The sequence below is a fragment of the Petaurus breviceps genome, unplaced genomic scaffold (genome assembly GCF_028583685.1).
Source record: "Petaurus breviceps papuanus isolate PSGF00001 unplaced genomic scaffold, PetGlider_PUasm1.0 84, whole genome shotgun sequence".
Classification (NCBI taxonomy): domain Eukaryota; kingdom Metazoa; phylum Chordata; class Mammalia; order Diprotodontia; family Petauridae; genus Petaurus; species Petaurus breviceps.
In genome coordinates, this window is record NW_027186645.1 from 1660820 (window position 1) to 1683755 (window position 22936).

The window sequence follows — 22936 nt, forward strand, 5'->3', positions numbered from 1 at the left end:
CAAGGAAAAGAACAAACCAGGCTCCTTTGTAAGTCGCCATTTCATGAACTGTTTCTAGTCTTTCCTTTTTCTTTACTTTCTGGCTGAGTTGAATATCATATACCCAAGGTTATAGTCACAGTTGAATATTGAAGGGAGCTCAGGTACACAGTCAAATCCGAAGTCTAATAACCATACACTTCAATATGGCATACTGCAAACATGTCTTGCCATTTTCCTATAAAGCATAAAGCCCACATAAATATTTATTACCACCTTATTAAAATATAACGGATCCTATCCTTACACTATGGAATAGTGCTTCTACTTCTGCTGTGGAAGACTAAGCTGTCATCAATTTTCCCAGTCAAGAATAGGAGACCTGATTACTAGCAGGTAAGATTTTCATAGTACTCTGATTCACCTTACTAAAGCACTTTTTAAAAAAAGGTATAGTTATTTATATTTGTATCATATCCTGCTATTAGAATGGAAGCCCCAAGAGGACAGCGATTATCTTATCCAATCTTTCCATCATTCTTGCCCTCTAGGACAGTACTACATAGAAAGGAAGACAGATATGTGTAATGAATTAAATTTCTCACAGAAGATGAGATTCATTGATAAATTTTGATGCACTTTAAAAACACTCTTTAGCAACATATATGGAAGACCATACATATCCTCTTGTTAATAGTTTGAGGGAAATGCTTCAGTAATGAGGAATAAGATGGTTCCTAGAAATCAAGCATATACACTCTGGATCAAATGACATGGGGTAATTATTGCTTCAAAATACTTGCCCTAGAGCACATGAAATCAGTAGAAAGAAGGAACAGGAGAATAAACGTACATAGTAGGGCATTAAAGGAACTATTTACTTCCATAAATTTGAAGTTTTCAATGGAAGTCTTCTATCATTAGTTTAAAATTTTTCTAGTTCACATCCCAACACAATCCCAAACCAAAACCTTTATCAACACTAGTAACAGACAGTCAAACTAGACAGAGTATTCTCTAAAATTTATTTACAGTCAATAAATTAAAGAGCAAAATACAACCAGATTATAAACCTTGATCATATCCACATCAAATAGAACTGTCCAGGGAAACACTTCAGTTCCATCACGAACAATTGCTTTCTAATGCACTTAAGACATAACAGTCTATATAAAAGGCTTTAAACACACCAATCTAAAGCAAATATTTTATATATCTCCATTAAAAACCATCAATTTCAAGACTGCTGTGGCAATGCAATGCTGATTTTTAAAAATCTACAATGAATTTCATAATTACTTGAATTTTTGTATTCAAATATTTTAAAACATATCTCTGTTTAGGAGTTTTCAGAAAAAAATAATCCTATGATTTACACACTGGGTCAAGAGCTGTCAGCCACTAGCAACAAAATTATACGTGTCCAACAGAGTTTTCAAATTGGACAAAGTAAATACACATCACAACAGCAACACTCAGCTATCAACAAAAAAGTATGCCCTCAACAATCATCAGTTTATAGGTTTCTAGTCAGGGAAGTAGGATGCTGGTTGGCAGGAAGTAGGGTCAAAGTGATAATAAAGAATCTAAATATTATTTAAAGCACCCATCATACTTAGGCACTAAAAAAAAATATGGCAAGAAAAGTTGGTAAATTCCTTTCTAGCTTACACTCCATTTGTGCCATGTGAGATTTAAAGATAAGAGAAGGCAAGAGAATGAATCAGAATCATGGGATTTAGGGTTTCTAAGATATTTTATACAAACTAAACTACATATTTACTTTAGATGGTGGTGGTAAATGAGTGCTCCTACCCTCCCCTGCCAATAAAGGCCATTGTGCTAAGATTTACCTTCCACACAGTTGCCAAAAATATTGTACTTATCAACTACATTAGAGGCTTCTTCATATTTTAGAAATTACATTGGCTTTATTTTAAAAAAATTCACACCATACCTTGCAAACTAGAAATGGCATTGTTTTGTGAGATCATATAAATTACATATTGGACTCAGGGTGGGCAATTTAGCCAACTGAAACGAAAAAAACTAAAATAATCTAAGTAAGCATTTACACAAGTCACAAATTTACTAAGTTTCAAAAGTATAAGAGGAAAAGAAATTAAGAAACATATTCAAAATAAATACATAGTGTCAAAAATTGTTTCATAGTTATGTGCTGAGCAAGAATTATAAAATTCATCCTCCAAGAGAAATCTGATTTCACAATCATCTAGGAAATATCTGGATAATCTATAGACTGCAGTCACATCCTAATATGGCCATTAGGTATGTTTTTAAAACTTGAAATCTTATATAAAACTACACAAAATGGCATCAATTATGTAGTACAAGCATGTTTTTCACATACCTAAAAATTAATACTAGGTTCTCTGAAAGGAGTACTATGCATCTGAAATACTAGATATGAAAACTTATAACCGAAAAGATAAATCTAGGCTTCCATAATAGTTACAATTTAACATTTCTTCATCTTCTAATAAATTATTCACTTATTTACTCATGTGACTGTATGATTAACAAATTGAATAAGTGAATTAAGGACCATGAGAAGATTGCTGAAAAAAACTGGCATGAAGTCATTTTTTTTATACAAGAAAAAACATTCACCAAAAAAAAAAAAATACTATGGACTATTGAGTCTGCAGGATCTCATTTCAAAAGCTAAGCCAATATGAGTTCTAGGAATATAAAAGTCAAAAATGCAACTCTTTCCTTATACTCCCTAAGAAGCTGCCAAGCAGAGTTAAACCTCAATACTGAGGATTTCATATGCCAAGTTCCAGCCTGGAATGGATTTTTCCATGGCAGAATAATTAAAATCTTGAAAGATAGTGGTACAAAAAAAAAAAAACACTACTTGACCCTTTAGGTATTGCAGTGATAACTGGTTATGGCACCACTGGCTACAAACCATTAAGTCTTGCTGCCACCATTACCAAAGGCACTTGGATAATCTAGAATCCCACATTTGGCCAGAGTATAAACACTAATATAAAACAGTAATTGAAGGGTTAGCATTAAATGTGGCTAGCCTATTGGTTATTATGGTCTTAGGTTGATAGAAAAAGACCAGAACTGCAGATAATTATGAACGGAAAGAGGAATCCAAACTTCTATCTTAAACACAAGATCAACAACTTGTTTTTGTCATGATGTTGAGGGAATTTTTGGAAGAAAAAAAGCGATGACTGCTAAATTGGGCATCTCTTGTTATCTAATAACCAAAAAAATTAAAATAAAAAGCAGCTATTTGGCCCAATTTCAATAACAACCAGTTATTAAATACCAAGAAATGCTCCCACCCCTCTTGGTCATTACTGCTCAAGTTGTAAAATCAATTTGTGTATTCTGCCTGCCATTTTAATAAGAATTTTAACGCATACACATTCACTTCTCATTTACAAATCCTTCTGCTTGGAATAATCTTGCTGGATTTGTATGCTAGACTAGTACATGAACCCAGGCCAATATACCTCCAGTTTCGTTTGGTGCCATATATTATCGCTGTAATCAACAACAGGTTCTTTAAAAATCAGTTCATTTTTCATCACAAGCATGTTGTTTCAACACATTTTAATTTTTATTCATTTTAACTGAATTTAACAAGTCAGCTTTTTCTAAACAAAATGGTATAAAAATCAGTATGCTATTATTATCTTCAGGTGCTCAGTAAATATAAACTTAATTCAGATATAAAAATTTTAAAAATGACTAAAAAATGTTTAAACAGTTCTATTTTGTGACTCTTTATAATCACTGAGCCCATGAAGCTCAAAGCCATACAAATCCTTGCACCAATAACAATCATAAAAGCCCTGAACCTTTTAAAAACGTATACTTAGGTCAAAGCTCCAGGAGCCAGTAAAAACTGGGGAACACATGGGATTCAGAATACCCTGAGCACATATTAGTGCAATACCACAAAACATCCATAATCCTCCGTCTAGAAAGAGGGGTGGCGGTAGTGGTGGTGGTGGAAAAGAAATAAGCTAAGTAAATTCTGGCTTTATTATACAAGCATGAAACAAAATTCCTTTGGAACAATGACTTCTTCGGTGGACTTCCAGACCAGTGAGGTAGAGTCCAAAAGGGAGAAAACGGATCTGCCCCCAGAGTCCAGGCGACTTCTCAGCGTGGGGTGCGGGTTGGGGAAGGACGCGGTCCTGCCCCTCGGGAGTCCAGGTGTGCCTCCTCCATCCTTCGGAATCCCGGGAAGGAGAAGCAGCGCAAGCCCCGGACAGTTCCTTCATCCCGGGGCACGAGCGGGAGCGGGAGAAGCAATCAGACGAACCTTCTTTGCCCATAAAGTGCACTAAGGGGACGCGGTCCAGGCCGGAATTGTAAACACTAGACTGACACTTGTTCATTTCTCCTGGCGGAAGCTCAGCCCCCAGGGGAGGCGGCGGCGGTGGCGGCGGTGAGAAGTGGGGGGATGGTGGCGGGGGTCCCACGAAGTGGAAGAGGGGACGGCGCTCGGGACGGGCTGGAGCCGGGACCGGGCCCCGCTCCGCTCTCAGGACGTGGCCACGGGGAAGCGGCGCAGCCTCACCATGGGCTCCAGGTTCACTCGCAGGACCTGCCGGGCTCGGCGTCGCGCCGCCGCCAGGCTCCGCTCGCCCCACACGTCGTGGCCGACGCGGATGGTGGGGAAGGTGGTCAGCACCGGGGTGGCGGCTCTCCAGATCTCCTCCAGGGTCCGGCCCCCGAAGCGGCTCGCGTGGGGCGGCGGCGGCAGCTGGGGCGGGCACGGGGCTGCGAGCGGGCCGGGGGGTGGCGGGGAGGGCTCGGGACGCGGCGGGGACAGCGGCAGCAGGGTCGCGGGCTGGGGCTGGGGGGTCAGCGGCGGCGGCAGTTTCCTGACTCTCCTGGCGGCTCCAGCTCCTCGGCGCCTCCTCCTGGCGGCCGCTCCGGGGGCCGGCCGCCGGGACGGCGGCGGTGGCAGCAGCGGCGACGGCGGCTCCCCGCCGCGCGCGGGGTGGCTGTGCGCGGCGGACGGGGGTCCCGGCGGGTCCGGGACCAGGGCCCGGCAGGACGAGTAGCCGTAGACGTCCTTGCTGCGGAGGATGTGCGGGGAGAACTGGTGCTTGAGGCTGCAGAGGAAGCTCCAGAGCTCCGCGTCCGAGCTCATGAACTCGGTGCTGCGGGGCATGAAGAGCTTGAAGGCGTCGCCCAGCGCCTTGGTACTGCCGGCCAGGGACAGCTGCGAGCGCGAGTACACCACCTTCTCCTCCCGCTCGGCCAGCCCATCACCTCCTCTGGCCCGGGGGCCGCCGCCCGGGGCAGCCGCCGCGGCCGCCGGGGGCCGCCGCCGCCGCCTCCTCACGCTGCGCCGCATGGGTGCCTCCTCCGGACGGCCACGGCCGCCGCCACCGCCGCCGCCGCCGCCGCCTGGGCTGCCTCCCGCCCTCCCCCGCGTTGTCCTCCGCCGGGGCGGCGGTGGCTGCTGCTGCTGCCTCCCACCCGGCACTTCTTTCGTTACTTTTCTCGCCTCCGCCGCCGCCCCTCCCCCTCAGCTGCCGAGGGCGGAGGACACGGGTGGATATCCTGCCGCCCCGAACAAAATGGCGCCCGGCGCCCACCCCTGGGCTTTGTCATTGGACACCACCTCCCGCTCCCCCCCTCTTCTTCTCTTTCTTCTCCCCCTCTCTTTCTTCCCCTTGCCCTCTCTTTCTTTAAATGTGTCCGCCCCAGGCTCCTCCCATTGTCGTCCTGGCCCCACCCATTGGGTGCCCTCGTAAGAAAGGGGAGGGAAGGGGAAAGATAGGGATGAGTCTAGGTCTAGGAAGATGGTGGCTGGAATGGTTGGGCATGGTGGTGATGGTGGTGGGCGTTGGACTTCATAGTCACCCGAAGTTGGGTGGTGTAAGTTCTGATGACATGTCAAGGGTAAAGTATGTGTCAGTTCCACTGTGGGAAGGGAGGGTCAAAGTTACACCCCAGGTTAAGCATGAGTGTTGCTGGAATGCCACCTAGGTCTTCCGTCTGAATGAAATAAAAGGGAGAAGTAATGAAAGACCATTGATTTATAGCGGGAAGGGGCATTAGAGATCCTCTATTTCAACCCTTTCATTTTATGGATGAGGAAACAGGCTAGTGAGGCTGAGGGGGTTAAATGACTCTCTCACGTGCCGCATCTAGATTCAAACCAGGGACAGACTTCTGACTCCAAACCTAGCATTCTTTCCAGACAATCCAAAAGTTTCAGCTATCAACAGAGTGGTGGAATTGGAATATCAATCACTCCCACACTAGGACATCACATAATTGTAATCTAAACCACCTTCCATCCCAAAGCCATTGTTATTATTTCTTGCTTTCCATCCTTCCTACACTTAGCTTTCCTATCTCCCAGTCATCTCAAGAATGGTCTAGTGGTTCAGAGACATTTGGTTGATCTTGCGAAATATAGGAAAAACTGACTTGATTAAAAAAAAAAAACATTTGTGAGATACCCTGCTTATCAAAAAACAAGATGATAAACTTTCATGGTCCAGAAAACTAAAACTCTTAATAATCCTTATTCAAGTAGAGAGGCAGTTGAGAACTGAGAATCAATTATAATCATTGACTCTGTGACCAGTTTGAATCAATAAAATATTCTATTTGAAGATGTATTGGTAAACAATCCATACTTTGATATTTGCAATCTCCTCAAACCAGTGTGGAGAGTAGTATTATAGTCATGTCTTTATTCACCTAGCTTCAAAGGGGGGGGGGGGGAATAAGACCATCAAATTATTAATTTATGAAAAATCAAGTATCATGAAAAAAAATTAAGGAAAACTTTAAAATACATTGTATCTTGAAAGTGGAGAGAGGAAAAATAAAAATATTAGGATTCCAGCACTGGATAATAGAAATGGAACAGCAAAAGAGAAGAGTGCTACAAAAATAAAAATAAAAAAGATTTTATGACATAATTTTTATACTTTATTTTAATTAGAAGTAACTAGAAGTAGTTTAATCCTTTCAGTTCACAAATTCTCTGATAACAGTAAAGGTATGGTTGCATACCTAACTAAACTGCTTGCATGGTTGAATTATACAGTTACTGAGTTGTTCCTTATTATTCAGATTGCAAATTTTAATGTGGGAAGATCTAGGAGATCATCTACTCCAACTCCTCATTTTATGGAGAAGGAAACTAAAGCTTGGGGAGGTTAATTGACTAATCCAAAATTACACAGTTATCTAGTGGCAGAACTGTGAGTAATTCCCAGGGTTCCTAGTTTCCTAGAGTCCACAGCTCTTTTCAGCATAGGATGATGATGATAACGATGGTCTACATTTACTAGCACCTTTAGTTTGCATAGTACTTGACATATATTATTTTATTCAATCCTCACAACAACTCTCTGAGGTAAGAACATTAAGTATTACAGATGAGGAAAGCAAAGCTATGTGACTTGCCCAGGGTCATGCATCTAATAAATATCTGAAGTGAGATGTGAACACAGGTCTTCCAATCTCCTAGTCTAATAATGTTTCCAGTTTTTACACTCCTGTCTCATCATAAGACTCCTAACTCCTAGGCTAATATTTTGTTCACTAAAATCATGGTAACTTTCTGCAGATAGGTAGGTTATAAACTCCTTGAGAAAGAACGATCTAATTTACCTCTGTGTCCCTCTGACATATTGCCTTAAGAATACTAGATGCTCCATAAATGTTTATAGAAAAATCATTTCCTGGGAAAGTACACACAAATACACAAGATCATGAAGCCAAGTTTTGAGATTACATTTAAAATGTAAGAGTTTCCTATGCCCATAAAAAGAACTCATGTCTCAGTCTTTCTTTTTATCACCATTCTCTCAATATTTCTGGGAATACATAGGAATATGAAATCTGAATAATTCCCATTGGGATGTTCCAGGGAACTGACTTTGAAAATCATCAGAACTTAAGTCAGTGGAAAGTTAGGGGAATTTTATAAGGAAAGAAAAGGTCAAAGAGTTATATAGCACTGCTTTATTTTTTCATCATAATCCTATATCATATTATCTAATAAGTACTGCATGTCCTTTTCATAAGAAATGTTTAAACCAGTTTAAGCCTTTTTAATGGAAATCTTTGTAAATATGTATATGTACATATAGACATAACTTGTGAAGTTAAACAGCCATCTTTACAAATTGCATTGATGTCTAACCTTTGTTCAATAGTAGTAATAGTAGCAGCAGCAGTAGACATTTCTATGATGCTGTAAGGTTGAAGAAGTGATTGTATGCATATATACTTATATCTTCTTTCTACCTAAAACCAAGTAAGATACTTTAATTCTTGGATACTTTTTTGTAACCAAGATGAAAAAAGTTTTAAAATTGTTATGATATAGATTTTTGAATTTACCACTCTCCTAAACTTTTTCTCCTCCTTAGCATTTCCTCTTTTGGTACCTCTACTTCTTCTGATGCTATTTCTATTTTTTTAAATGATTTGGAGTAGATATCTTGCAAATAGCCATTTGTCCACTTTCTAGGGACAAATAAAATTGACAACAAAGAAAAATGATTGATTTCTTTTACTAACTGTTAACCTCCTGGGGAAAGGCAGATTAAGTAAATTCTATTCAACATACATTAAGTACCTACATGCTATGCCTAAGGGATCTACAAAAATTAGGTAAGATAGTTCCCTGCCTTATTTTCATGGAATTTAGTGCCTCAGAGGTTGGTGAAGCCTTCTGGGGGGATGATAATTTTGTTATATTTACTTGCAAGTGGAATTTGTATAAATTAAAGTATAAATCATTTGTATGATTCCTAGAACTGTTTTTTTTCAATCTTTAAGCTACATAATTTGGTACTCTAAGGATCGTTGGTTTCATTAGGGATGGATTGTCACTATTTCTACTAAAACCAATTGTAACCCCTGCCTGCCTTAGTAGATAGTCTTTGTGAATTGTTATGGATAAAAAAATTCTTTATCAAGCTATTATAAATCTTGTTATAAATAGATAAATAAATGGTGGCTATGAGAAGAAACAAGAATATCTTTTGTGCATGCTCTCTCTAATTTAAAAAGACGCCAACCAGAAATAATCATACTTAAAAGTTCTAGCTGAAAGATGAAAATTCAATTTTCTTTGTTGGCTACCTCTGCTAAACCATGCAGTTTTTGTGGGTTGCATTTTGTCGAAGAATGCCACTTGAGAATATTTATTATGCTTTCTGTGGTTTAACCAGTATCCTTTATGCCCTGTTTTCCACAATTAAATAATAATGATAAAGAATTTCTCAATCTTGGGCTTACATTTCATACTTTAGCCAAGTAAATAACAATTGATTTTACTCTAATCCACATTAAATGCATGATGTGGCATATATTAACAATAAAACTTTAAATTTTTCCCACTAGCACTTTTCTTAAATAATTTGAATTTTTCAGATCTAACAAACTCTCAAATGGCTTAATTTTGTGAGATGTATAAAGATCACAATCTTAGAAAGACAAAACTACACTGGGAAATAGTATATCTACTTTTCAAAAGTGTATTCAATGAGGTGTGGTCTTTGGATTAAAAAATTTTTTTCTGATAGTTTTATTTCTTAAATTTGTCAAACAATCACTATATAGTTTTATTTGTTAAATTTGTCAAACAATCACTATGTTGTTATAAGGAGTCTTCATATCCATCTAAACTAATCTCTCACTTAATGTAACCCTTCTATAGCATTCCAGATGATCACCAGGACTTATTGAATACCTCCAGTGATGAGGAGTTCATTACCTCACAAAGCAAGGTTCCATTGCTGAACATCGTACCTCAGAAAGTATCATTGTTGGACAAGCTCTGCTTGTTTAAAAGTTCTACCAATATCTAAGTTCTCATAATTTTTACCCACTGGCTCCAGTTCTGCCTTCTGGCACAGCACAACACAAATTATATCCCTTTAGATTTTGGAAGAATGCTATCATGCCTCCCATGAATCATTTCTTCTTCAAAGCTAGACATAGCCAGATATTTCAACTGTTTCATATGTAATGGTAATGTAATTTGAATTTGAAGATCCTTTCGTGTTGGCAAAGGTAGCAGGTACTTAGCACTTAGTAATTGATCAAGCCTCTGTTGGGGAAACAGAAAGTATGAACTCCTGTCTCCTGTTACTGATGTAACAGAAAAGGGTTGGCTGAAACAGGAAGCTAATGCTGTGTGTATATAAAAACCCCAGGAAGGGACAGTCAGAATTTCTTGGGACCAGCCTCTGGTGGCAGAGCAGCTACAGAAGAGAGAATCGAGAACTGAGCCAGAATTTCCTGAGAACTTGTGGTGGTAGAGCTTCTTCTGAACAGGAGCCCAGGAGCGCAAGAGTCAGGAGTCCAGGAACCCAGGTGACAGAGGAGCACAGGAGCCCAGGAACCCAGGAGAAGACTGAGGAAGCAGAAGACTGAGGAACCATGACTGGGATGCTGAGACTTTGTATATTTGTACCTTGGTTGAGCCTTGAATTCCAGGGAGCAGAAATGGTGAAGGATTTGAGATGGACTGGACCCTGTGAACTTCAGTGTGGAGCAGGACCTACCCAGAGGGCTGGACAAGGAAATGGGAGCTATCTGCCATTGAACCCAGGTGACAGTCTGGTGAATCCAGGTAGAATCTGGGACCATGGAAGGGGATCCAGGGATCTGAGAACCGGCTCCAAGTCAAGATGAAAAGACCTCTCCCTGGGTACTGAGTAATGATGAAATTATAGTTTACTAGTGACCTATCAATGTGTATGGTACTTAGTAACTGATTGCTGAATAAGTGACTGATTGAAGTAATCTAGTGTGCCCCAGGAGTGGAAGACTTTGACTATTGTACTTTCAGATGATTGTTCTTCATTCTAAATATTGTGACCACTTTGGTGAAAACTATGTGGCCATTTTAATGATAAGCTGTTGTGAATACTATATTGTGATTTTCTGTGATAAGTTGTAATATTGTGAATGCTGTACCTTGATTTTCTGTAAATGTTTGGCTTTGATTTGTTACTGAATAAATAGAGTGTTCGCTAATACTGTGTAATCAGAACCTTAAAAGTTGTTCACAGTAGCATTCTTCTGGAAAGTTGCTCATGCATGGCATTACAACATATTACCCTGGGTGTTTGTGTGTCTGTGTCTGTGTATAATATATGTATATATGTATGTACACACTCATACACATTCTGTGTATATGTGTTTTAAGCTCACCATACTGGATGCCTTCCTCTTCTAGATGTCTTTCTTTTAAAAAAAAATATGCCACCCAGAGTTAAATAAAACCTGAGAGATAAGTATTAACAGTATGAGATTATAATTTCCTATTATTTAGAAATTATAGTTGTATTGGGTTAGCTTTTTAGCAGCTACCTTACATTAACAACATATTAAGTTTGTGGCCAACTAGCACCTTTCCCCTAATTTTTTTCACATGAACCACTGACAATCCATGTTTCCTTGAACTTCATACTTTTTCAGATGATTTTTCTTCATTTAATGTACTACATTGCATATTATACCTCTTTTATGTATTTATGCTTTATTTTACATTATAAGTATTTGTATATGTGTCATATGTAATATGTTACTATATTATAATCTCAAGGAAGGCAAGGACAGTGTCTTATGTAATCTTTCTATCTACCTCAACCATTAACCGCAATTCTATGTAGTTGCCTAACAAATACTGAATTGAATTAAATTTATTTGTATCAAATTTTTTCTTGTTGATTTGAGTTCCAGTTATCTTAATTATCTGATGTTTGATATTCCAGTGCCCTTAACTATTTAGGCTAATAAATGTATGTATATGTTTAGATAGGCATTGTAACTGAACTTATAGAAAGGGAAAAATATTTAGGAAGAAAAATGGGAAAATCTCTCTAAACATTAGGATTTGAGTGGAGCCAAGATGACAGAGAAGCAGGAAGCAGTGTGACCAACCTCCTCCACCCAAATCCTTCCAAATAGATCTAGAATACTGAATCCTTACCAAGAATCAGAAGGAAATGTGTACAGTACTTTTTTTCTATTTGAGGTCAGCAGAGTATAATGGTAATGGGATTTGAAGATCTTCCCTGCCCCTTATTGGCAAGCAAACAGGTACTTAGCATCTTGTTTCAAGTTAACACTTTGTTTCAGTTATTTAACTACTTAGCACCTTATTTCAGTTCATGATTGTATCAGGTATTAAGATCCAGAACTTGTGGATCCCACAGTGGGATAAACTTGCTGATGTAACAGGAAGGGGCAGAATAGTGAGGAGCTAATACCATATGTAAGGAAAAGGCCAAGCTAGAGAAACAGAACTCTGGGAGACAGAACTTCTGGAAGCAAGCAGCATGGAGGCTAAGTAGCTACTATGAGTGAAGAGAAGAGAGGAGGATCCTTGCTTGAGGGAGTCTGTTTTGTTTTGAAGGCCTGACTGAGGTAAGATTTGGGAAGGCTTGGGAATGTGGATGTTTACTGCATTGGTTATGTGTACCAACTTCGTGGTTACTGTAATGAATTTGACTTTCTGGTTTTGGGACTCCGTTTTCTGGTATTTGACTAAGTGCTTTGGTTCTGTCCTTGTAATGCCGTGCATGAGCAGCTTTCCTGAAGAATGCTACTGTGAACAGCTTTTAAGATTCTGATTACACAGTATAGTGAACACTCTATGTATTCAGTAACAAATCAAAGCAAAACATTCACAGAAAATCAAGGTACAGCATTCATAATATTACAACTTATCACAGAAAGTCACAATATAGTATTCACAACCTCTTATCATTAAAATGGCCACATAGTTTCCACCATAGTGGCTACAAAGTTTTGAACAAAGAACAATCATCTCAAAGTACAATAATCAAAGTCTTCCACTCATGGGGCATACTAAGTTAACTCAGTCACTTATTGAGCAATCAATTACTAAGTACAATCATTAGAAAATACACAGCTAGGTCACTAGTAAACTATAATTTCATCACTACTCAGTAACCACAGAGAGGTCTTTTCATCTTGACTTGGGTCAGGCAACTCCTACCTGAATCCACCAAAGTCACCTGGATTCAAAGGCAAACAGCTCCCAGTTCCTTGTCTAGTTCTCTGTGTAAGTCCTGCTCCACACTGAAGTTCACAGGGTCCAGTCCATCTCAAATCCTTCACAATTTCTGTTCCTGGGAATTCAAGGCTCAACCAAGCCACAAACAAAGTCCCAATGTGCAGGGAGGAAGGAAGACTCCTGGGCCCCTCTTCAGCATCCTAGGCTCCTCTCCAGAAGAAGCTCCACCACCACAAGTTCTCAGGAAATTCTGACTCAGTTCTCAATTCTCATTTCTCTTCTGTTAGCTGCTCTGTTTCCAGAAATTCTGACTGTCCCTTCCTGGGGCTTTTCCCTTATATACACACAACATTAGCTACTTCCTGTTTCAGCCAACCCCTTCCTGTCACATCAGGAACAGGGGCTCATACCTTCTGTTTCTTTCACAGAGTTTTGATTAGTTACTAAGTGCTAAGTACCTGTTTACTTGCCAATACAAAAAGGGGTCTTCAAATTCAAATTGCATTACCATTACAGTCCTCCATGTGGAGAGCCTGTTACATTTTGTGATTCACAACTACACCAGCATATTCATAGCCACTGTGGGCATTGTGAATATCACATTGGTGTTACACATAGGAAGACAGACAGGGAAGTCTGTAGACCTGGGGACAAGATATGGTGAGTACCACTACATATGCAGCACTCTAGTGGTCAGAGAGAGACTGTTCACCAGGGCAAAAGGAGGTCCTGACCCAAAGCAGAGGAGCCTTAGAACGAGCTAAGCATCTAAGGAACAAATGGAAACTGGCAGCTTTGTCACCTATTGACCAGTTCCAGGTTATAGATACAGGGCCAACTAAGGAAGGAGAGCTGCACTCATGGGCGGCATTCTAAGGTTAAAAAGCTACCACAGGTCCTAGACTTAGAGGAGCAAGTCCAGAAGAAAACAGCAGCAGTGTTTCTGCTTTTTCTGTGATTCTGACTCCAGGAATATAGCCTCAGTTCCAGCTTATAGACCAGTCTGAAGGCTGTGGAGGAATATCCATGACAACAGTATTAGACCACAGGGGAACCTGCAATTCTGTCACTCAAAACCAGAAAAACTTCCTAGCTGGCTAATAGTAACTGTGTAAAGCAATAGTCTACTCTTGCTCAGACCCAAACCAGGGTAAGGAACCTGCAGAGGTTAGATGAGGAAAGCAACAATCAGATTTTCCCTTAAATGAAAGCACTTAAGGAATACTGAAAACTTACAGATCCCCAGGCTGGGCTGTCCTTGAGATCTTATAACACCACACTCAGTGCCCCATGAAAGCAGCAATAGAAGCAGCCCAAACCTTCTCTCTAGAAAGCTGGCAGAGCCCAGCTTTAACATCAATTATGAAATCATGAAATAGGCTGGAAGAATGAGTAAACAAAAAATGAATCCCACAATAAGAATGATTATGATAAAAGGGATGCTTAAGACACAAATCCAAAAGAAGAAAATGTCCCCAAAATACCTACAAGCAAAGCCTCAAAATAAAACACTGCTTGGGCAGAAATTCAGTTAGATTTCCTGGAAGAAATGAAGCAAGTATGTTTTTTTAAAGTTTTAAAATGTTTTCATCAATGAAAAAAGAACACTAGGGGCAGCCAGGTGGCACAGTGAGTAAGAGCACCGGCCCCAGTATGGGGAGACCTGGGATCGATTCTGGCCTCAGATACTCAGCACCCACACAAAAATAATAACTGGCCATGTAACCTTAAGCAAGTTACTTAACCCCGATTGCTTTAAAAAAAAAAACACTAGAGGGGAAAGTTAGAAAAGAAATGAGAACCATGGAAAGAAAAATTACTGTATGTGTGTGTATCTATCTATCTACACAGATATAGATGTAGATATAGGTATAGATATAGATATAGATATCTGTCAGCATGGCACAAAAGATACAAAACCTTGCGTAAGCAACAACTTCCTGAAAATCAGAATGGATGAGATAGAAGACAACGACTTCACATAACCACAGGAAATATTAAAAACTAAGTCAAAAGACAAAAAAAAGAAGAGGAAGGAGGATATGGAGGAAGAAGAAGAAGAAGATGATGATGATGATGTAACGTACCTCATAGTAAAAACAATTTTAGAAAATGGATTGAAACAAAAAGCTTTAAGAATCACTGGGAAGGGGTGACCAGGTAGCACAGCGAGTAAGAGCACCGGCCCCAGTGTTGGGATGACCTGGGGATTGAATCTGGGCTCAGATACTTAGCACCACACCCAGAAATAACTGGCAAGTTATTTTATTAAGTAACCTTGAGCAAGTTACCTAACCCCAATTTATTAAAAAATCACTGGGAAAATACCCCCCAAATGAGCCTAGACATCACATTTCAAGAAATCTTAAAGGAAAACTGCCCTGATCCCAGAAACTGAAAGCGAAAGAGAAATAGAAAGAATCCACCAATCACCTATTAAAAGAAACATAAGAATAAAAACTCCCAAGAATATTATAACCCTTCCACATCAATGAAAAATTCTGCAAGCAGCCAGGAAGAAAGAATTTAAGTACAAAGGAGCCATAGTCAGGATCTCATGTGATTTAGTAGCCACCAACTTAAAAGACTGAAGAGCTTGGAATATGATATTCCAGAAGGCAAAGGACAGAGATTTACAACCAAGAATAACTTACCCAGCAAAACTGAATATAATCCTATGGGGCAAAAATTTTTTTTAATGGATCTTTAATGAAATAGAAAACTTTTAAGCATTTCTGATGAAAAGACCAAAACTTAATAGAAACTTTGAAGTTTAAACACAGAAGTTAAGAGATATATAAAAAGACAAATACAAATGAACAGTTGTAAGGGACAAAGCAAGGACAAATTGTTTACATTCTAAAATGAGAAGTTACATGTATCCCCTCTGAACCCTATTGTCATCAGGTTCATAGAGGTGTCTAATTAGAATAGACCTGGGGGTGGGTCTAATGACTTGATGATATGAAGAGAAGAATGAAAATGAAGAGAAAAGGAATACATTGGGGGTGGTGAAGGAAAAGAAAGTTAGGGAAAATTATTTCATGTAATCAGGGCGTACAAATAGATATCTATTCAGACAAGGAAGAGGGGGTAGGGGAGTGGTTGATACTTGATCCTCACTTTCATCTAAACTGAACAAAGAAGAGAAGAACAACACACAAACACATACACACACAATTGGGTACAGAAATATATTTCACAAAACTGGGAAATAGGGGAAAGGGGGGGAGGGAAAATTAGAGGGAGAGTAGATTAAGGGAGAGATTTATTCTCAAGCAAAACAAACGACTAAAATATATATAACATATATACATATATACAACATATATATGTATATAACACATATATAATATATACAACATATATACATATATATAACATATATAGAAGATATACAAAAATTTTATAGCTCTTTTTGAGTTGGCAAAAAATGAGAATCTAAGGTTACCCATAAATTAGGGAATGAATTAACAAGTTAATAAATATGATAGAATAGTATTTTATTGTAAGAAATGATGAAAGGAATGGTTTTAAAGAAACCTAGGAGATTTATGTGAAGTGACAGAGTGAAATGAACAAAACTATGAGAAACATATATATATGATATATAGTTTTATATGTAGTTATATATATACATATATCTAGTTATGTATAACTCTAAGTATAAATATAACTATATATGTATAATGTAACTAAACATGTATATATGTAAGTATATAACTATATGTATGTGCATATACATTATATATGCTATAATTACAATAATATAGGAAAGAGAAGCATCTTTGAAAGAATTAGAAATTCTGATCAGTATAATGATCTACCACAAAATCAGAGAACTATGAGACATGCTACCCACCTCCTGATGGGTGAAGGACTCAAGGGTACAGAATGAGACATATACATATATGCACACATACATATGTATATATACATTTAGATGTGTACAGATATGTATATGTGTTCATTCTATGTGAAATATACCTATGTGTATGTGTGTGTGAGTATATATGTGGTTGGATATGGCCAATGCAGAAATGCATCTTTCTTGACTATGCATGTTTATAAAAGGGGATTTGCTTGACTGTGCATATTTCTAGTTAAGTGAAGTAGAAGAAGACAGATTTTTGCTGAAAGAAAAAAACATATAATTTAAAATAGACATTAGAGGTAATGATTTTTAATTGAGTTAGAAAATCTAGTGCTAAATCAAATAAAAATATTAAGCACTAAGAGTCGTTATTCTATTAATATGGTATTTGAAAAGACACATGGATGAATTTATGGATGGATAACAATAAATTTTTGCTATGTGCTAGGCACTGTGTCAAGCACTTGGGAAACAAATATAAAGGAATACTATTGTGCCATAACAAATGGGGAAAAAAAGTATGATTTCAAAGAAATCTGGGAAGACTTGTATGAACTGAGAGAGTGAAATAAGCAGAACCAGGGGAATAATTAATACAGTAACAACACTGTATACAGCACCTTTAGTCAGAAAGGGAGAGAATGAAGTACCCTAGTACCCTGGTTTTGCTGGTTTTGTTGGTTTTGTTGTAACACTTGGCATGCAACTGAATCCAAAGGAGCCTCTCCGTGAGAATGGGCAACAGTGAAAACACCAGACCCTCAGGAACTAGAAGGCCATTGTTGTTACATGAAGGTTAGTGTTGCTATATAATTACCAAGACAAGTTGGTTCTGTTTCTCACCTGAATGGTAAAGGGTTGACTTCCAGTCAACTCCAAGTCCCTAATTCCAATGGGAATAGACTCACATGCTAAAGGAATTCTGCACAGGGCCAGAAGAGAAGCATGATTTTCTGTTCTTTTTCTTTTGTTTATTAAGGGGTACAAAAGGCTTTTTGCAAGCAGGGTGTTGACCTATTAAAACATTACAAAATGGTACAGGTTTATTAAATTATAATGTTAATTATAGACTGTCACATAATTTTTTTATTTCTCTTTCTCCCCCCCCCACCCTTGCCACTGGAAAAAGGCATTAAAAAAAAGATAACACAGAACCTACCCAAGTCACAAAAGAGCTATCACAAAAGAACTCAGAGCTAAAGACTTTGCCAAACACCCCTTAGTAGATTTTCTAGGGACAACACATATTTAAGAATAGGGGAAGGGTGTCATTGACTGATTAAATGGTCACCCAATTTCACTTAATAAGATACTCTGATGCTCTGTAATAAAATGTTCTGATACCCTAAGGACATAAAGACAACTTTCAACCAACCATACACTTTAGATAAAGTGACACAGTTGCTTAGATGACCAAAAAGAAAACAAGATGAGATGGCAAGAAGAAGGTTTGGATTGACTGAAGTAATTTAATCATGTTCTGTGGGTCATCTGCAAAGCAGACAACCAGGTTAAGGCCCAAATTATAGAGAATCTGGTGGAGATTTAGATTCCTGTGATTAGCAACTGTATTAAGTCCATGTATGTAGGTTCACAGCTGAGAGGGGCTCCTTATTGGAAAGAGAGTGCAGTGCTAGCCCCAGTTGACCTAGTAACAGTTCTTATTATTATGTATATATTTCATGTTAGCTGATGAAACAAAGAAAAATAATAAATACATCTTAGTCTTATGAATCCTTCTTCGCTTGTGGAGAAAAAGGTAGAAGGCATAATGGTAAACAAAATGGTTTTTTTTGCTGTCTTTCTGGATGGAATTTTATCTAGTCAAGTGCTTTTGAGCTTCACCTTTGATTGTATTAACAGTCTTTAACTGGAAAGAGTATATATTGTATTGCCCTTAATAGGCCTACAGGAATTTGAAGATCTCCCCTGCCTTAATAGGTCTAATGTAATCACATGGGAGGCAACAGTGGGAGGAGCTTGCTGAAAGGATGGAGAACCAATGAAATAGGCTACCTTAGGAAGTAGGGTGTTCCTTCAGGAATTCTTGAGGTGGAAGCCAAATGACCACTTAATAGTAATTCCATTAGATGGCATTTATTCTTGGTCAATTACATTTGACCTGAATGGCCTCTAAAACTCTTCCCAATCCATTCCAATAAACATTTATTAAGGACCTTCTATGTGCCAGGCACTATGCTAAAGGCCAGGGATATAAATAATAAAAAGAAAGACAGTCCTTGCCCTCAAAGAGGTGACAATCTAAAGGGAGAGACAGCACACAAAAGGAGGAAGGAAAGCTGGGGGGGGGGGGTTGGGAGGTGTAATGGCAAGCAAAGTAGTACTTTGCTTCTTGTTTCAGCTATTCAAGTGCCTTTGAGCCTCATCTTTGATTGTGTCAAATCTTTGTTGGAAACAGTATAAATTGTGTTGCCTTTAGTAGGCCTCAGGGAGTTTGGAAACCTTCCCTGCCTTTAAGAAGACTAATATCATTACATGCATGTGCCAGATGCTGCGCTAAGACTTTAAAAATATTATCTCATTTGATTCTCACAACAACCCTGGGAAGTAGATGCTATTGTTATCCCCATTCTATGGTTGAGGAAATAAGGGTAGACAGGTTAAATAATCTGACTAGGGTTATACAGTTAGTAAGCCTCTAATGTTGGATTTGAACTCAGATCTTCCTAGCTACAGGTCTAGTGCTATATCCACTGTGTCATCTGGCTGCCTCTAACTGGCCCAAATTAATTTCTTTCCTTTTAAATCCTAAAGCATTTACCATTTATACTACTCATTTAGAACCTCTATTACTTTGATGCAGATCAAAGTATATTACAGCAGATATTAAGGTCAAGGGAGATACAAATGCTAGGCACAAAAGGCAACACTGTATTTCTATTGATGATCTTTGTGCAAGATTTGGCATAATGGGGGGTGGAGCCAAGATGGCAGAGTAGAAGCTTGACCTTCCCGAGGCTCCGGCTTCCACCTTCCCAATCCATGTAAAAAGGGGACTCTAAACAAACTTTGGAGCTGCAGAACCCACAAAATGATACAGAGAAGCTACCCTCCTGCTGAGGACAGCCCAGCAGGCTGGTAGGAATCCAGCACAGTGCTCTGGGAGCCGAGTCTAGCCCCACACCCCAAGGTTTTAGCCCCAGGGTGGGCCTGATCGGCCGCTGGCCATAGGGACTCCAGATCAGCAGCAGCGGGGGCCATTTCCAGATTTATCAACACATAGATGCAAAGGATAAAGCGAGAGGCCATTGCAGTCTGGACTTTGGGACCAGTAAGTGGGAGTGCGTGCCTTTTACCCACAGGGCGAAAAGCCGCTGAGACGCCGGCACAGCCAGCCAGTGCCACGCTGCAGCTTCAGCTCCTGGCCTGCAGACTGTAGGGGGACCAAGCACCAGTCTGTGGGGTAATCACTCTTGCTTTAACCTGCTTGAATGTGGATTGCAGTCTAGGATAGAGGTCCTGGGGTATGTGTCCAGCTTGCCAGAGTGTGTGGAGACCTCAGAGAGGGCACCTATCGAATACCTCTAGCAGCTAAGAAAACCCCAGCATTTGGGATGAAAGCTCCCCTGTCTGGTGGCAGAGTCCTACTGTGGCAAAAGCCCAAAAGTCAAGTAATTGAGTGGCAAAATGAGCAGGCAAAGGAAACAAAGCAGACAGAAGATTCCAACATTAAACTCCTATTTTGGGGACAAAAAGGAGCAAAGCATGGAACAGGAGAAAAACAGTGAAGTCAGAACTCCTGTACCAAAAGCTTCAAAGGAAAATACAAGCTGGTTACAGGCCATAGAGGACCTTAAGAAACAGATATAAATTGAAAATTCTCAGTTAACTACTAAATTAGAAATACTGAAAACCAAGGGAGAAATTAATAAAACTGAAATTAAGAAAACTATCGAATTAATAAGTAAAACTAAGAGCTGGTTTTATGAAAAAAAAAACAATAAAATTGATAGACCCTTATTCAATATGATAAAAAAAAGAAAGAAGAAAACCAAATTATGAGTATCAAAAATTTAAAAAGGTGAATCTACCACCAATGAAGAGGAAATTAAAACAATAATTAGGAATTATTTTGTCTAATTGTATGCACATAAATTTGACAATCTTAGTGAAATGGATGAACATTTACAAAAATATAAGTTGCCCAGATTAATTGAAGAGTAAGTAAATTACTTAAATGACCCCATCTCAGAAAAAGAAATGGAACAAGTCATCAGTGAACTCCCTAGGAAAAAATCTCCAGGGCCAGATGGATTTACCAGTGAATTCTATCAAACATTTAAAGAACAATTGATTCCAATACTCTACAAAGTACTTGGGAAAATTAGTGAAGAAGGAGTCCTACCAAATTCTTTTTTATGACACAAACGTGGTATTGATACCTAAATCAGGGAAGAGATAAAATGGAAAAAGAAAATTATAGACCAATTTCCCTCATGAATATAGATGCAAAAATTTTAAATAAAATATTAGCAAACAGACTACAGCAATGGGGAGGCTCGGTGGTGCAGTGGGTAAGAGCACTAGCACTGGAGTTGGGAGGACCCAGATCGGTTCTGCCTCAGATACTTAACACCCCCACACAAAAAAATGGCTGTGTAATCTTGGGCAAGTTACCCCCAATTGCTTAAAAAAAAAGACTACAGCACTTATCACAAGAATAATACACTTTGATCAGGTAGGAGTTATTCCAGGAATGCAAGGATGGTTTAATATTAGGAAAACCATCAGTATAATTGATCATATCAACAATAAAACTAGTAAAAACCACATGATTATCACAATAGATGCAGAAAAAGCTTTTGACAAAATACAACATCCATTCCTATTAAAAACACTAGAAAGTATGGGAATAAATGGAGCCTTTCTTAAAATAATAGGTAGCATCTATTTAAAGCAACCAGCAAGTATTACATGTAATGGGAATACACTAGAACCATTTCCAATAAGATCAGGGGTGAAACAAGGATGTCCAATATCGCCCCTCTTGTTCGATCTGGTACTAGAAATGTTAGCAGTAGCAATTAGAGAAGAAAAAGAAATCAAAGGAATCAAATTAGGCGAAGAAGAGACCAAGCTATCACTCTTTGCAGATGATATGATGATATACTTAGAGAATCCTAGAGAATCAAGTAAATATATACTTGAGACAATAAATAAATTTGGCAAAGTTGCAGGATATAAAATAAACCCACATAAATCCTTGACATTCCTGTATATTTCAAATGAAATTCAACAGCAAGAGATAGAAAGAGAAATCCCATTTAAAGTTACTGTAGACATTATAAAATATTTGGGGATCTACCTGCCAAAACAAACCCAGGACCTATATGAACACAACTACAAAACACTTTTCACACAAATAAAGTCCGATCTAACTAATTGGAAAGACACCAATTGCTCATGCCTGGGTCAAGCTAATATAATAAAAATGACAATTTTACCTAAGTTAAATTATATATTTAGTGCCATACCAATCAATTTAACAAAACCTACTTTATAGAGCTAGAAAAAATGGTAACAAAATTCATTTGGAAGAACAAAAGGTCCAGAATATCAAGGGAATTAATGAAAAGAAATGCTAGGGATTGTGGACTAGCTATACCAGATTTTAATCTGTACTATAAAGTCGTAGTCCTCAAAACTACTTGTTACTGGCTGAGGAATAGAGTAGTGGATCAATGGAATAGACTAGGTACACGAGATTCAGCACTCAATGACTATAGTAATCTACTGTTTGATAAACCCAAAGACTCCAGCTTTTGGGATAAGAACTCACTATTTGACAAAACCTGCTGGGAAAACTAGAATATAGTAGAGCATAAACTGTTCATAGACCATTGTCTAACACCATAAACCAAAATCAAGTCTAAATGGGTACATATTCTAGGTATAAAGGCTGATACTGTAAGCAATCTGGGAAAGCAAGAAATAGTTTACCTGTCAGATTTGTGGAGAGGGTAAGACTTTTTGACCAAATAAGAATTAGACAGCATTATAAAATGTAACATAGATAATTTTGATAACAT

The 22936-nt window shown here is 38.7% G+C and overlaps 1 protein-coding gene across 1 annotated transcript; it reads right to left on the reverse strand.

Annotated features, from left to right (window-relative positions):
* Positions 1-990: 990 nt before the first annotated feature.
* CCDC71L (coiled-coil domain containing 71 like) lies at positions 991-5338 on the reverse strand. The gene has a single exon (XM_069106983.1). It carries the CDS (start codon positions 5336-5338, stop codon positions 4517-4519), a length of 822 nt encoding a protein of 273 aa, XP_068963084.1. The 3' UTR covers positions 991-4516.
* Between the last annotated feature and the right edge of the window lie 17598 nt (positions 5339-22936).

What these genes read in the sequence shown, in the direction of transcription:
- CCDC71L (XM_069106983.1), bottom strand. Translation starts at nt 5,338, where the DNA reads ATGCGGCGCAGCGTGAGGAGGCGGCGGCGGCGGCCCCCGGCGGCCGCG.